This window comes from Microcaecilia unicolor, chromosome 7 (assembly GCF_901765095.1).
Source record: "Microcaecilia unicolor chromosome 7, aMicUni1.1, whole genome shotgun sequence".
Classification (NCBI taxonomy): domain Eukaryota; kingdom Metazoa; phylum Chordata; class Amphibia; order Gymnophiona; family Siphonopidae; genus Microcaecilia; species Microcaecilia unicolor.
Window position 1 is genome coordinate 267902120 of NC_044037.1, and position 14844 is coordinate 267916963.

Consider the following 14844-nt stretch of genomic DNA (forward strand, 5'->3'; position numbering starts at 1 on the left):
ATACACCCTCAGAAGACTAAGGCCCAGGGCTCTCAAGGTGCTCTGCTCTTTCCCTTACAGTTGAAAAAAAAAAGTTTTGAGAAGGAAGCAAATGCAAGGTAGCAACTGCCACAAATGTGTCGTTATGCTCGCTTGATGATCATTACAGCTGCAGTGGTTGATGGGGCATGGGTGTGCATACAACCAATGTTAAGAGTATTAGGGGAAAAAAACACACACCAAAATATGACTAGTTCCCCAAAAGGATAATGCTCTTCACATCATATGTCAAAAGTGCTTATGTTTCAAAAGAAAAGGGGGACAAAGCTAACATGGATTTAGTCAAGGGAAGTCTTGCTTCACCAATCTACTACATTTCTTTGAATGGGTAAATAAACACATGGTTAAAGGTGAGCCGGTTGATGTTGTGTATCTGTATATTCAAAGGGCATTTGACAAAGTACCTTATGAAAGACTCCTGAGGAAATTAAAAAGTCGAGGTAGGAGGTAATGTCCTATTGTGGATTAACAATTGGGTAAAAGTAGAAAACAGAAAGTAGAGTTAAATGATCAGTATTCTCAATGGAGAAGGGTAGATAGTGGGGTTCCCCAGGGGTCTGTGCTGGGACCGTTGCTTTTTAACATATAAATGATCTAGAGATGGGAATAACTAGTGAGGTAATTAAATTTGCTGATGAAATTTGCTGTTAAATTGCAAAAGGATTGTGAAAAATTGCAAGAGGACCTTATGAGACTGGGCATCTAAATGGCAGATGATGTTTAATGTGAACAAGTGCAAAGTGATGCATGTAGGAAAGAGGAACCCGAACTATAGCTACGTGATGCAAGTTTCCACATTAGGAGTCACAGACCAAGAAAGGGATCTTGGCGTCGTCGTCGATGATACGTTGAAACCCTCTGATCAATATTTTAGTTTAAAGGTTCTGATGTAATCAAGCATATGTTTGCTGGTCAAACTATGAAGATTGTTTTTTAATGGATTTTTTTGTACTCCATCCATAGTTGTAGATAAAGCACATTATAAATGGACTGACCTGACACGAGAGGTGGAGGGAGGATCAGAGTGAGCGATGCTGGACCATCGGTTGGTGGGGGGGGGGGGGGGGGGGGGTAGTAAGAAATGTTGTCCTTGTGGGAGAAGGGAAGAGAGGCCCAATATAAGAGCAATAAGTTCTGCCAGCATTCCTCAATGTGAAGCTTGTGGCCAAAAAAAAGAAAGATGGTGATGGTCTCTCCCATGGTCCCTGATGGCCTTTTGAAATTCAACACAAGTTGTGTAATTTAATTTGCCTAGTAATGAGGTGCTTTGTATTTTTTTTATTATGTAAACTAACATACATTATGATAAAGTAACCCACACTTTTGCCATTTAACATGTGTTAACTGGCAAATATTCTATGTTGTTCTCTATACACGTTAGTAATTACTCCCCCATCCCCTAGTCTGTTGGAAGATCCTTTTTTATTTCCTCGGACCCAGAGGCTAAATGTTCGAGGTAACAGAACATGACCTGCAACCATTGCAAGTAGGTCAGTTCTGTGGTGGTAGTGAATAAATTCCTTTATCTTCAGATAATGGGATACCTCACAATAAAATGTTTTAACACTGTCATAAAATAATGGAAAATTGTGAATGTTGCTATTCCCCAAGCTCTTGTGTTAGCGCAATCCAGATTTCTATAACTATTTCCAAAGTGAAATGAGTTGTTCTGTAACTTAGTTCCTCCTTATAGTTTTACAGTCAGACAATTGTATTTAAGGGCTCCTGTATAAAGACTAGATAATAGTATTCTGGAAGTTTTTTTTTTTTAATAATCTTTTCTTTTCATTTTTAGATGTATGCTAGCTGATGAGGTAAGTAATTCTTATTTTGTATAAGTACAATTAATGTAAATTATTTGTATCCGTGGAGCTCTAGAAGTTATTTCCATTACGTTCATTCCCACTGTTCCAGGACAAGTGGGTAGTTATGTCCATCGACCAGCAGGTGGAGATAGAGAATACAGAACTGACCACCACTACATAGCTCCCTGCTAGCAGCTCAGCTCCTCAGTATCTTCTATCTCCAGCAGGGGGATGAACAGGCTTTCTTTGGTTCTGAGGCCTTGCTCCTGGTTCAGTTGGTCAACTGGTTCCCGGTTGAGCATAGTGGGCAGACATACCTGGTGGTGCTGGGTCCCTGTCGTGCTTTCCCCCCTGGAGTGTTGTGCTCAGTAAGTGCAGGCAGCGCAGTGAGTTTGGCAGACCGGTGGTGCTGTGCCCTGCTGTGCTTTGGGCCTCAGGACGTCCTTGGGGCTGGATATGTTGATTGCTGACCATGCTCCTGCTTGGGTGTGTTTTCTTACTTAAGCCACATTGAGCCTGAAAATAGGTGGGAAAATGTGGGATACAAGTGCAATAAATAAATAAAAAAATACTGAGGAACTGAGCTGCTACCAGGGAGCTATGTAGTGGTGCTCAGTTCTGTATTCTCTATCTCCACCTGCTGGTCGATGGACATAACTATCCACTTGTCCTGGAATAGTGTGAAGAACTAATGGAAAGAAAATTATCAGGTAAGACCTAATTTCTCCATAGATATTACTGAAACATTTATTGGATCCAGAAAAGCTGATAGCAGGTACAAAATAGAAATTTTTTTTTAATTTTCTTTTTTTTTATTGTTTAAATCATACATGTCACAACTGTACAAGGCGCCAGACTTCAAACAATGGTCTTGTAAAATAAACATCAACTCATCCCAACTCCCTCCCCCTTTCCACCCTTTCCTCCCACCTCATCCACCCACCTGTCCCCACCTCCCATACCCCTCCCATACCCAGAGTTTAGAATTTATTTGGATTTTAAAGACCATTTTCAGTTGCTTCCTGTGAATGCCTGCTGTGCCATCCCTGAGCAGTCAAACAGCAGTGTACTAGCAAAGCTGTCTTGGACTTGTTTGTTAGCTGGGTTTTTTTTTTAACATGGTGATGAAAGATGCTGTAATTGTATATTCAGCTATTTTTAAATGGGGAAATTTTACTAAATTTCATCTGGAAGCAGCACGTCTGTTAAGCAGGTTTGTGTCTAAAAGTGTGAGATATATATATATATATATATATCTCAAACATATAAATGGCAAGAGGCGTACTCACTCGCAAATGCGCAGTAGAGACCCTCTCTGTCCCCCCCCCCCCCCCCGCGTCAATACATGATGACGGGGGCGTGACAGAGATGGAACCTGCGACCTGTGAGTGAGGGAACCGCCGTCGCCCCCGCCCCCCCCCCCCCCAGGGTTGCCACTACCGTTCCCCCCCCCAGGGTTGCCACTACCGTTCCCCCCACCCACCCGGAGTCACCGCCGCCACTCACCCTCCACCTGGCCAGGGTACCTGGCTTCACTATTCAAACCGCCGGAACGCAGCACACAGCTCATCTGAGCTGCCATTGGCCTCCCTTACCTGCCTGTGTCCCGCCCTCGCCGACGTTACGTCACATGAGGGCGGAACACATGCAGAGAAGAAGGTAGGCCGACGGCAGTTCAGATGAGCTGTGTGCTGCGTTCCGGCGGTTTGAATAGTGAAGCCAGGTACCCGGCCCAGGTGGAGGGGTGGCGGAGGGGACTCCGGGGGGGGGGGGGGGCGGTGGCGGCAGCGACCCAGAGGGGGAGGGGCGGCGGCGGCGACCTATCCGGGGGGGGGGGGGGGGGCCTTTACTAGCCCGTTTTTACGGGCTCAATGGCTAGTATATACAGAGAGAGAGAGAGAGAGAGAAAAAAAAACAACAACTATGGAACTACTGTTTTTTGGACTTCACACACTTGATATTTTTAAAGCAGGAACTACAAAATCTTTTGGGCAGCATTCTTCCTTTTGCAACGAGAAGCGTCCGGCTGGACCCCCCTCTCGTCAGGGGGCTCCTTCTCGGGCCTCCCAGTGATGGGGCGCAGGTCCACTCAGAAGGAGAGCAGATCGGTGGTCGGCTTTCTCTGTTTCTTCCAGAGTGGGCCAGAATTACTTCAGACCAGTGGGTCCTCAATGTGGTGCGAGAAGGTTACAAGCTAGAATTCTTGTCTCCTGTCACAGACTTTTTTCTGGAGTCCCGCTGTGTATCATGGGCCAAGAGGACAGCGGTTCTGCAGTGTTTGCGAGACCTGCTAAGGATAGGGGCTATCGTGCCTGTTCCTCCTCTCGAAAGGCGCACAGATCGGTACTCCATCGTCTTTGTGGTTCCAAAGAACGGAGGGGCTTTTCAGCCTATTCTTGATCTCAGAAAAGTAAACCAGTTTTTGCGGGTTCGTCACTTCCGCATGGAGACATTAAGGGCAGTTATTGCTGCTGTTCAACCAGGCGAGTTTTTGACGGCTCTCGATTTGAGGGAAGCTTACCTGCACATTCCCATTTGGCAGCCCCATCAGAGATTTCTCAGATTTGCGCTGCTGGGTCAACACTTCCAGTTTCGGGCCCTTTCTTTCGGAATGGCCACTGCCCCACACACTTTTTCCAAGGTCATGGTGGTGGTGGCGGCGTTCCTGCAGAAGGAGGGGATTCGAGTGCATGCATATCTCGACGACTGGCTGTTTCGGGCGACGACAGCAGAGGAGAGTCGAGTGATTGTGGTGTTGCAGTCCTTAGGTTGAGTGGTCAATATGGATTCGAGTGCATGCATATCTCGACGACTGGCTGTTTCGGGCGACGACAGCAGAGGAGAGTCGAGTGATTGTGGTGTTGCAGTCCTTAGGTTGAGTGGTCAATATGGACAAGAGTCATCTGGTTCCTACTCAGTCTGGAGTATCTTGGAGTGCAATTCGATACAAAGCGGGGGAAGGTGTTTCTCCCCGAGGGGCGAAGGATCAAATTGCTTTCTCATGCTTACTGAGTTGTCGCGCTCCCCTAGTGTGGTATTATGTTCAGCTCCTTGGTTCCATGACGGCGACATTGGAGGTCATTCCATGGGCAAGGGCTCACATGCGGCCTCTTCAGAATTTCCTGTTGAGCAGATGGTCACCGACGTTGCTGGATTATCAACGACGCCTTCCTTGATCTGCTGCATCAAGAGCCAGTTCAGATGGAAAATCCCTCCCGCTTTGGTCTTACGGCCTGGCTATTGAGAGGCGGCAGCTGAGGAAGAAGAGATTTTCAGGACCCGTTATTGCCACTCTTTTGGAGGCATGGAAGCAGTCTACTTCAGCAGCGTACGCGTGAGTGTGGAAAGCTTTCTCGGCGTGGTGTGCTTTGTGTGCTGAATCGCCTTTTTGGGCGGACATTCCGGTTATTCTGGAGTTCCTTCAGGATGGTCTTCAAAAGAGATTGGCATATAATTCCCTTCGAGTGCAGGTTGCCACGCTAGCTTGTTTTAGGGGCAAACCGGACGGTTCCTCTTTAGCAGCTCACTCTGATGTGGTCCGTTTGCTACGTGGGGGTCTTCGACTTCGGCCTCCTCTGTGGCAGCTGTGCCCAGCGTTGCATTTGAATGTGGTACTGCGAGCCCTCCAGGCCCCACCGTTTGAGCCGTTGAATAAAGTTTCTGAGAAGGATCTAACACTTAAGACAGTGTTTTTGGTGGCCATTGCTTCGGCTAGGAGGATTTCTTAAATTCAGGCTTTGTCTTCCAGAGATCCTTTTTTGCAGTTTTCTGAAGCAGGGGTGTCGATCCGGATGGTGCCGTCGTTTCTACCTAAAGTGGTTTTGGCTTTCCATGTTAATCAGGCGGTTTATCTTCCATCTTTTTGAAGAGAGGATTATCCGGTGGAGTTTGCCTTGCTACATTTCCTGGACGTGCGAAGAGCCTTGTTTTTCGGTACTAGTAGATCTCTAACGAGTTTCGACGCTCAGATCATCTCTTTGTGTTCTTGTCGGGATCGAAAAGAGGTGAGGCTGCTTCTAAGGCTTCCATTGCTTGCTGGATTAGGGAGGCCATTGGAGCGGCGTATCTGCTACAAGGGCAGGCGTCTCCAGTGGCCCTGAATGCGCATTCTACTCTGGCACAGGTGGCTTCTTGGGCGTCGGCCTTATCTCTGGAAGAGATTTGTCGAGCGGCTACTTGGGCGTCTCGTCATACTTTTGCGAAGCATTACAGGCTACACGTATCTGCTCGGGAGGATGCAGTTTTTTTTTTTTTTGGGGGGGGGGGGGGAGTGTTGGCGCCGGGGGTGTTGGCTTCCCACCCTACTTAAGGAATGCTTTGGTACATCCCACTAGTTCCTGGATTCATCTGCTGCAAGTGACAAGGAAGGTAAAATTATGTCTTAGCTGATAATTTTCTTTCCTTAAACGCAGCAGATGAATCCAGGATCCCTCCTTAGTTCAGCCGACATTTTTTTCATTTTCCATGCAGTATGGTAATTTTTTCCTTCCGGGTTCTCTTTTGCAGAGTTCAGACAGATATGGGAACATGGAAAGGATTCCGATTTCTGGATCAAGTTGTTTTTCATAGTGAGGATGGTTTCTGGTTGTTATTGGTTTCATATTTTTGGCCATGGCAAATGCTTACGAATGACATACTAACTGAGGAAGGAGCTGGCCATCTGGCATCATTGCCTTTAGTTTGTTTATCTCTATCTCCAAACTAAAGGCCATCTGGCATCATTGCCTTTAGTTTGTTTATCTCTATCTCCACCTGCTGGTAGGCCGACTTAACCCACTAGTTCCTGGATTAATCTGCTGCGTTAAAGGAAAGAAAATTATCAGCTAAGACATAATTTTACCTTAAATGGAATAATAAGCATGTAAAAATAGAACAACTTTCAAAATACTTTTGGAATATTAATGGATTTTAGTTTGTGAGACCAATTAAAATACTATGAAAGCTCTTCCATGGTTAATGCACTTTTTAGCAATCTTGATAATAATTAACATTCCTGAATTTGGGGTTGATTTTGATTATTATATCTAGGGCTTCTAGTTTTAAATATTGATAAACTGTAATTGTTTTTTTCCATTTAATTAGTGTTTTTTTTGAGGCTACAAAAAACAATATTTGTTTTCACAGCATTGCTACTGCTGCTAGATATATTTTCTGGCTAAAACAGCAGTGAAGTATCTTTGTACTTGAAGTGGGTGGAGGCAGGGGCACTGCAGTTACAATTGTAAATGAAGGCATTTGGAGGTAAACTGCACAGAGTGGCAGTTACAAACCTAAACTCTTTACTTGAGGGGGTGTCACACTTTTATTTGCGGGGCGTACACAGATAACGTTTTTGGTTGTTATTGGGGACCATGACATGTAGTATAATTTGCAGAAGAACAGGACACTGCCAGGTTCTGGCATTAGATAAAGTAGTGTCAGAAGCAAATGTTCCCTCTTATCTCCAGATCCAAGCTTACTACTCCCAAATAATAAACAGAACTAACGCCACACCATGGGTATTATAAAAATAAGAATGCTTTTTTATTTACAATAGCAGCAAAAACAATAGGAAAAGGCAAGAATGAATACAGTGAAAGTTTTATCATAGAGACAGCTCGGAGTAAATGCACATTGGCCTAGGCAGATTATAATTCATTCAGCAACTTTACACTGGTGTTGTAGCTTCAAGGGCCACAAGATTTTCTCACTGGCGCCATATTGAAGGGGTCATCTTGATAATGAGCTGAGGTTTCATAAACAAAATGCAGCTGCACCGTCTCTTGGGCTGCAAGGAAGCGTCCAGGAGTCCTTCGTTGGTCTGGCCATGATATCTGTGGTGATGATAGCGTTGTTGTTATTCTGGTACATTGGCACCCTTAGCAGCATTATTTTGTCTGTATGCAAGGCCAAGGCTCATTAAACAGGCTTTAGTGATGAAAGAAGAAATAAGTCCGAGTCTGCATTTCAGTCATCATGTTCCTTAGCTTCAGCAGCAGATGAATCCAGATACTTGTGGGTTGTGACCATCTACCAGCAGGTGGAGATAGCTCTAAACCAGTGATGGGCAACCTTTTGAGCTTGGTGTGTCAAAATTCACCAAAAAACCGAGCATAACTCGGGTGGTGTGTCACTTCGAGAAAAATCACTGCTACTAGGACCGCCCCCGGGCACCCCCCCCCCAAGATCGCTGCCCACCCGAGGTCGCTGGGCCCCCCCTCCACCCGCTACTGGGCCCAGAACTAACCTTAAAGCCTCCTTTCACGTCGCAGCAAGCAGCAGCAGGGCAGACCTCTCCTCCTTCCTTCTGTGCTCCGCCCTCGCGGACGTTACGTCAGGCGAGGGCGGGACACGGAAGGAAGGAGTGGCCTGCCCTGCTGCTGCTTGCTGCAACGTGAAAGGAGGCTTTAAGGTTAGTTTCTGGGAGCAAGGAGAGAGGGCGGACCACACTGCGGCGGCACCGCGTGTCATCGAAAATGGCTACGCGTGTCAGTGCTGACACGCGTGTCATAGGTTCGCCATCAGGGCTCTAAACTGTACTGCCTTATAGGATGGAATGCTTCCTGATCAGCCAGTATTCTCTGTCTCCAGCAGGCAGATGGATGGTCTCTTACAAGCTCCTGTTCTCGGTTTCTTAGTTCATGTGAGCTTTGGAGTGTGCAGCTGAGTGGTGCTGCCTTCAGAGGGTACACCTAGGGGCTCATTTTCAAAGCACTTAGCCTTCCAAAGTTCCATAGAAACCTATGGAACTTTGGAAGGCTAAGTGCTTTGAAAGTATGCCTCTTTGTCATCTCAAGTCCCTCCCCCACCCTTTTGCCCTCTCCTGCCCTTTCTCCATTCTCCTTCCTTGTTGTGAATACCCAGCTGCATTAAAAAAAAAAAAAAGAGCCATTAGGCTCTAGCCAGTCCTTTTCCTTCCTTTGCCCAAGATTACACTTAGTCCTTGTATGCTTTAGGTTTACCACTAGCCGTTAAGCCCGTTAAAACGGGCGCGTATTGGAATGTTTTTTTTCCCAAGGCCCCCCTCCCGTTGCAGCTGCAAGGCCCCCTGCCATCCTCCTTCCCTGCCAGCTGCAAGGCCCCCTCTGTTCCTCCATCCCAGCTCCAAGGTTCCAGTCCTCCCCCCTTCCCAGCTGCAAGGCCCCCTGCCCGCCCTCCCTCCCAGTTCCCAAGGCCCCCTTCCCTCCCTCCCAGTTCCAAGGCCCTCTGCTCTCCCTCACAACTGTAAGGGGCCCCATTCCCTCCCTCCCTCCCAGTTCCAAGGCCCCTTCCCCCCCCCGTGCCTTCTTCCCAGCCAGCTGGAAGGCCCCCTTCAGTCCAGCCCTCCCAGCTCCAAGGCCCCCCCCAAGGTAGCTGCTACCGCCCCCCCCACCCCGGAGTCGCCCCCTCCCCCCCTTCACCCGGCCTGGGCCCTCTGTTCGTTATTCAAGTTACAGCAGCGCCAAAACAGCAGCAAGCTGCAGCTCCCGTTGGCCTTCCTTCACTGCCTGTGCCTCGCCCTCGTGTGACGTCACGTCGGCGAGGGCGGGGCACAGGCAGGGAAGGAAGGCCGACGGGAGCTGAAGCTGAGCTGCTTGCTGCTGTTTCGGCGCTGCTGTAAGTTGAATAACGAAGAGAGGGCCCGGGCCGGGTGAAGGGGGGGGGGGGTGGTGGCGACCTCTGGGGGGGGGGGCGGTAGCGGCTACCTTGGGGGGGAGCGGTAGCGACGTCAGCGGTTCCCTCCCTCCCCTTCCACGCAGTTTCCCTCTCTGTCCCGCCCCCCTCGCCCCGTCATCACGTCTTGACGCGGGGGCGGGACAGAGAGGGAAGTCTCTACTGCGCATTTGCAAGTGAGTACGGTCACTTGCCTTTTATATGTTTGATGGTGCTGGTAGCTACAGTAGGGTGATTCTGAAAGGTGGCTGTCCTTCACCTGCAGGTTGTAGTTTCCAGACCGATGGTCCAATTTTCTTCCAAGCTGGAGTCACTTTTCTTTCCCAAGGGGCATGATGTCTTGTCTTGCCTTTCCTTTCTTGATGGCCTTGACATCAGGTTTTTGCATGGCTAGGATGGCGGCTGGTTTCCTGCTGTGCTACGTTTTTGCCTGGTTGCCTTTCCTCAGTGGTTCTGTTCTCTGGTATTCAACTCTGGCACTAGTTGCGGCTTTTGCATACTTCTTCCAGCCTCCTCTGTTTTGGTGGTGCCTCTAGCTCGGTGCCGCCGTGCCTCGGCTGGCTTCTATGGCACCTTTGCCATTTTATTCCCGGTGTTGGGTGTAGAACCATGGCCTAGTGCTTAGAATACATACCTTCGAACTGAGTGTTATGGGTACAGTTCACACTTTAGTGTCCGGCTGTTGTACCGAACTCCCTCCAGAGAGAGTGTTCTTGCTTTGAGTATTTGACTGGGAGTTACAGAGATCCAGAGTTTTTTGGTGCCCTTCTCTTTCTGGTTTACCTTCTATAGTGCCTATGACCCCGACATCCATATTCTTTTGCATCATCTAGCTGTGGCTATCTCTGGGTTACTGCAGTGCGCAGTCATACCAGCCAGTTCTGGTGCTTTGCCTCCCTGGACACTTGTTCACACTCTCAGCTAGCAAGAGAGTTTTGCCTTAGATCCTCTTCAACTATACTTTTGCCTAGGTCTCCTTTGGCGAACTTCCTCTTCAGGGATAGTGTTACGATTGTGGCCATGACCTCTCCCAGACTTACCTTATTCTGGTGGTCAGCTTCTGTGCTGGCTTCTGTTTCTTCTTTCTGTGTTGCTAGAGCTGGCTCTTTGTCTGTGGGCTGGCTGCTCCCAGCATGAGTCTAATTGCTTTACTATACTGCAGCTGTGTGTGTTACCTGAGCTAGCTGCCTCCGTGTGCTGGTTGCTTCCAGCGTGGCTCTAATTGCTCTGCTATACTGCAGCTGTGGGGGGTTAAGCCTGAGTTAGCTCTAGCTCTGTTTCAGTATGCTGTCTGCCTGGGTCTGATAGTGGTGACATTATCAGGCAGGGCCTTGATAAGGAAGTGGTGTTCCTCCCTTCAGGGCCTTTGCAACGTTTGCTTAGTTGTTTGCTTTAGGTCCAGGTTAGTGGTAGTGCAGTGTGCACTTTTGATCTGTGTTAGCTTCCCTGCTTTTCCCTTGTGGCTCCCCTGCTTTCTCTTTTGGTGCTTTGGAAGCACTTCTGTGTTTGGGGCTTTGGAAGCTCTGTTGTGGTTAGTTCTTTGGAAGCACTGCTGTCTTCTGTGCTTAGCTTCCCTGTTTTTTCCCTTTTGGCTCCCCTGTCTTCCCTTTTAGTGTTAGGAGCTCTGCTGGTAGTTTGGTGCTTAGGAGCACTGTAGTTAGTTTAGGGTTGTAGAGCTGTTGTGCTTGGTGCTTAGGAGCACCTGTGCTAGTTTATGTGTTTAGGTTCTCTGCTCTTTCCCTGTGGCTCCCCTGCTTACCCTAGTAGTGCTTAGGAGCACTCCTGTTAGTATAGGGCTTTGGAAGTCCTTCTGTTTGTTTAGTGCTTAGGTTTGTTAATTTATTGTTAGGGACACTTTTGTTGGTTTCTGTTTGGAGTTCTTCTGTTGGTTAGGGCTTGCGAGCACTTATGTCAGTTTAGGAGTACTGCTGTTTCCAGCTTGTTCTAGTCCTGGTCCCTGTGTCATCCGGTATCCAGTAAGTCCTGCCGGCCACTCGAACCCAGGGGCTCAACCCTTGGGGGGCAGTTGCTAAGTGCAGGTGAAGCTGTATGGACCAGTCCAGGGTGCTCCAGTCCGGTGTGTTCCAGTCCAGTGTCCTCCAGTCTAGTGTTCCAGTCCAGTGTCCTCCAGTCCGGGGGATTCTAGGCCGTGTGTTCCGGCTCGCTGGGCGGTGCCTGCAGTCACTGCCGGTGCCAGTGTGCTTGCCCAGCGTTGGTTGGTGGGTTTTGCCTGCTGCTGTCGCTCCTCGCCAGTAGCCCAAGGGCTCACGTTTGCTCCAGAGCCCGGCCCCGCGGGCTCTGAACCTGAGAACCTGACAGCTTGGTTCAGATTCTGTCTAGCACAGTTATTTCCGATGTAGACTTGCCAAGCCTCTGAGGTTTTGTGAGCAACACACTCCAGATTCTGTTGTCTCTTTTAGTCCTGTTTGCTGTTGAGAGGCCAGGTGCTACAGGCTAGGTAACTCTGTTGCACGGTTTCCGCTTCTTCTGCAGAATACTGCTGTTCTTGCGGTCTGGAACGATTGGACTTCAAACTCCAGGCTTTCATTTCCTCTCGATGAGGGATGTTGTTCTTGAGTTTTAGAATAGCAGGTTACCTCTCCCGATTCCTTGTGGAGTGGTTCAAGTGGTCTCTGTCTGATGTGGCTTTGCATGCTTCAGCGGAGTTACCAGCTATTCTTTTTTTCCCATACCTCTGCGGATGTTCTCTTGGAATCTTCATGTGGCCTCCAGGCTGACTATCAGACGGTTTGCACCTTCTGGCGTCCTCATTCATTTCGGTGAGGTTGGCAGCTGGTCCTAATTTCCTTTGAGACATGGATATATTTCTATTTCCTTTGTGGTTGCGCTGCAGGGAATTTCCCTACACCTTTCCTGGGACTTTTCAAGAGTCTCTTTTTTTTTTTTTTTTTCGGTGGGGGGGGGGGGGGGGGGGTCCCTGCTGTCTATAATAGTTTGTCTAGCTGAAGAGTTTCTTCCTCCTTGGCTCTCAAGGACACGCGTTTTCTATTTCCCTTCCACCTTTCCATAGACGATTTCTGTGGTTCCTTTCCTTGGCTGCTGCTATTTGGTCTGGCTATGTCATTCAGCCTTTCCACATCTCGAAGGACATTTTTCTGTGCTGGAATGGATTGCAGATTCTTCCATACCTTGTGTTTGGCTGATTTTGTCTCCTCCAGTATGGGAGTCTAACAGTTTCTTCCAGAATGGCTGTTCTTCTTCAGTTTTCTTAGGATTCGTATTCTGATTTCTTGAGTCAGCTGTTTCCAGTGCTCATCTTGGAGTATCATGGAGTGTTCTTCAACATAGCTTTAAGGACAGCTTTTTTCCTGTTGCCCTTCAGCTCAGGATCCCTCCCAACTCTGGGATTACTTTTCCTACCAGATCCTGGAGTCTGGAACTGTGTTCCAGATCTGGGTGCTCTGGCATCTATCCTGGGTGTTCTTCCATGTGCCGCGTTCACTGCTGACCACTTTGGTGGTTCCTTCTCTACTGTTGGTTGTCATTTCTCTCGGCTTTCCAAGCCAGCTCCACCAACATTGGGTGCTCCAGTACAGCCTTAGTCGGCCTTTTTGGCTCTTTCAGTAGGTGACTTTCTACAGCTGCTGGGTGGCTCCGTCATGCTTTGATTGGCTTTATCAGAGTTCAGATTTATTGCCGGGTCCACCACTCGACATCTTTTGGTGTTGTCGGATGGGGAGTCGAGGCTGGCATAGTGGGCAGATTCTTGGACTGTCTGGATTCAGGTGTCTCCCAAGCCGGTGTCTTGGCGGTCCCAGCCTGTCTTTCGCTGTGCTTGCATCGCTGGCGACCGGTCAGGCATAGTGCTGTAGTTGGTTAAGATCCCGTTAGTGGATAGCCTAGTGTTTTGCGTGGGCTTAGCGCTTTTGGCTCCAGATTGAGGTGTCTCCTAGTCTCAGCATCTTTCTGAGGACAGGTTTGGTCCTTCTTGCTGAGCGTTTATGCTTGCCCTTCTTTTAGTGATACCGGGAGCACCCCTATTGTAGTCGCAGTTCTGGGTGTCTCTCTATGCAGGCTTTTGGAATTCCAGACTTAGGCCGGTCAAGCTCCTCTGAATCATCTTGCTGGATTGCAGGCCTATTTGTCCCACCTTTTCTCGTGAGATTGGATTTATGCCTTCTCACTTATTCTGATCCTTCCTGTGAGCTACACATTCTCTGTGCACGTCTCCTCTTTTGGACCCATGAGCTCCGCTGATCAGTTCTTTGGTTCCTGCCTTGCTCGGGGCTTCACCAGGATGCTGGCTTTCTTAACCTTGTGAACTCGCTCACTTATGGACGCTTCAGTATTCACGTATTTTCTACCGGGTACAGTTTTCGGGTGTCTTCTGTTCGAGCTGTAGCTTCTTTCGGGATGGAAGTCCTTTTGTTTTTTTCCAGGGAGGACTTACGTTGGTCAGCGACATGGTCTTCCTTGCTTGCTTTCTACAGGCATTACCTTTCAGAGGATTCTACGTGGTCACCTGCATTTTTTGATTTTTGCTGCTTTTCACGGGGGGTTCAGTTTCCTCCCCCCCTACTTCGAGACTGCTTTGGTACATCCCCTAAGTATCTGGATTCATCTGCTGCTGAAGCTAAGCAACGAAAAATAATGTCTTACCTGATAATTTTCTTTCCTTTAGTTGCAACAGATGAATCCAGAGACCCACCCTAGTTTCTTTTGAGGGTTCCTCTTGGGCGGGTATATGCATTTTTACAGTTTAAATGGACTCTTGAGCTTGGATTTCATCTTTTTTTTTTTTTTTATTTGCATGAAGTCTTTATTGACAAGGTAAACATACAACAAGAGGAAAAAGAAGATAACACCAAGCCACATTAAATCAATCCACAGTCAACGCAATTATTAAAGACCTAACAGCAACAGTCTTGTCATTGTTGTTCAACCTTTCATTTGTAGGCAAAAACACACACTCCAAAATTTGTAGAACATTTTTTATATACTTAACCAAGTCCCCCTCCCTCCCGGTTAGGTCCTCGCCTCCTCTAACAATGCTTGGTCTCCCACATGCCTCACTGACTCATGGTCGTGCTGGTGAAAGGGTCCCATATTGAGTGCCACCTTTGCTGCTGATTACGCCTTTCCGCCAGGAGCCTTTCCATTTCGCAAACATACCTCAGTTTACTAAGCCATCTCGCTATTGGAGGAGTCAAGGGCTTCTTCCAAAAAGTTGCCACAATCACTCTAGCCGCACTTATAGCATGCCTCAGCAAAGTCTGGCGAGCCTGCGGGAGACCCGCCACCTTCGCAGAGAAAAGAAAAGTAGTTGGATTCCACGGGACCACGCATCCCAGCCAGTACTGCAGCCTGCTGTGCACTGATTTCCAATAGGCCTGTACTTTCCTACAGG

At 48.2% G+C, this 14844-nt stretch overlaps 1 protein-coding gene across 1 annotated transcript in view; it reads left to right on the forward strand.

Moving 5' to 3' along the window:
• Positions 1–14844, forward strand: part of LOC115475130 (DNA annealing helicase and endonuclease ZRANB3-like) — a 167855-nt gene that overhangs the window by 18640 nt on the left and 134371 nt on the right. Inside the window, 1 exon segment of the mRNA XM_030210869.1 lies at positions 1835–1853. Within this exon segment, the coding sequence (XP_030066729.1) occupies positions 1835–1853 (19 nt within the window).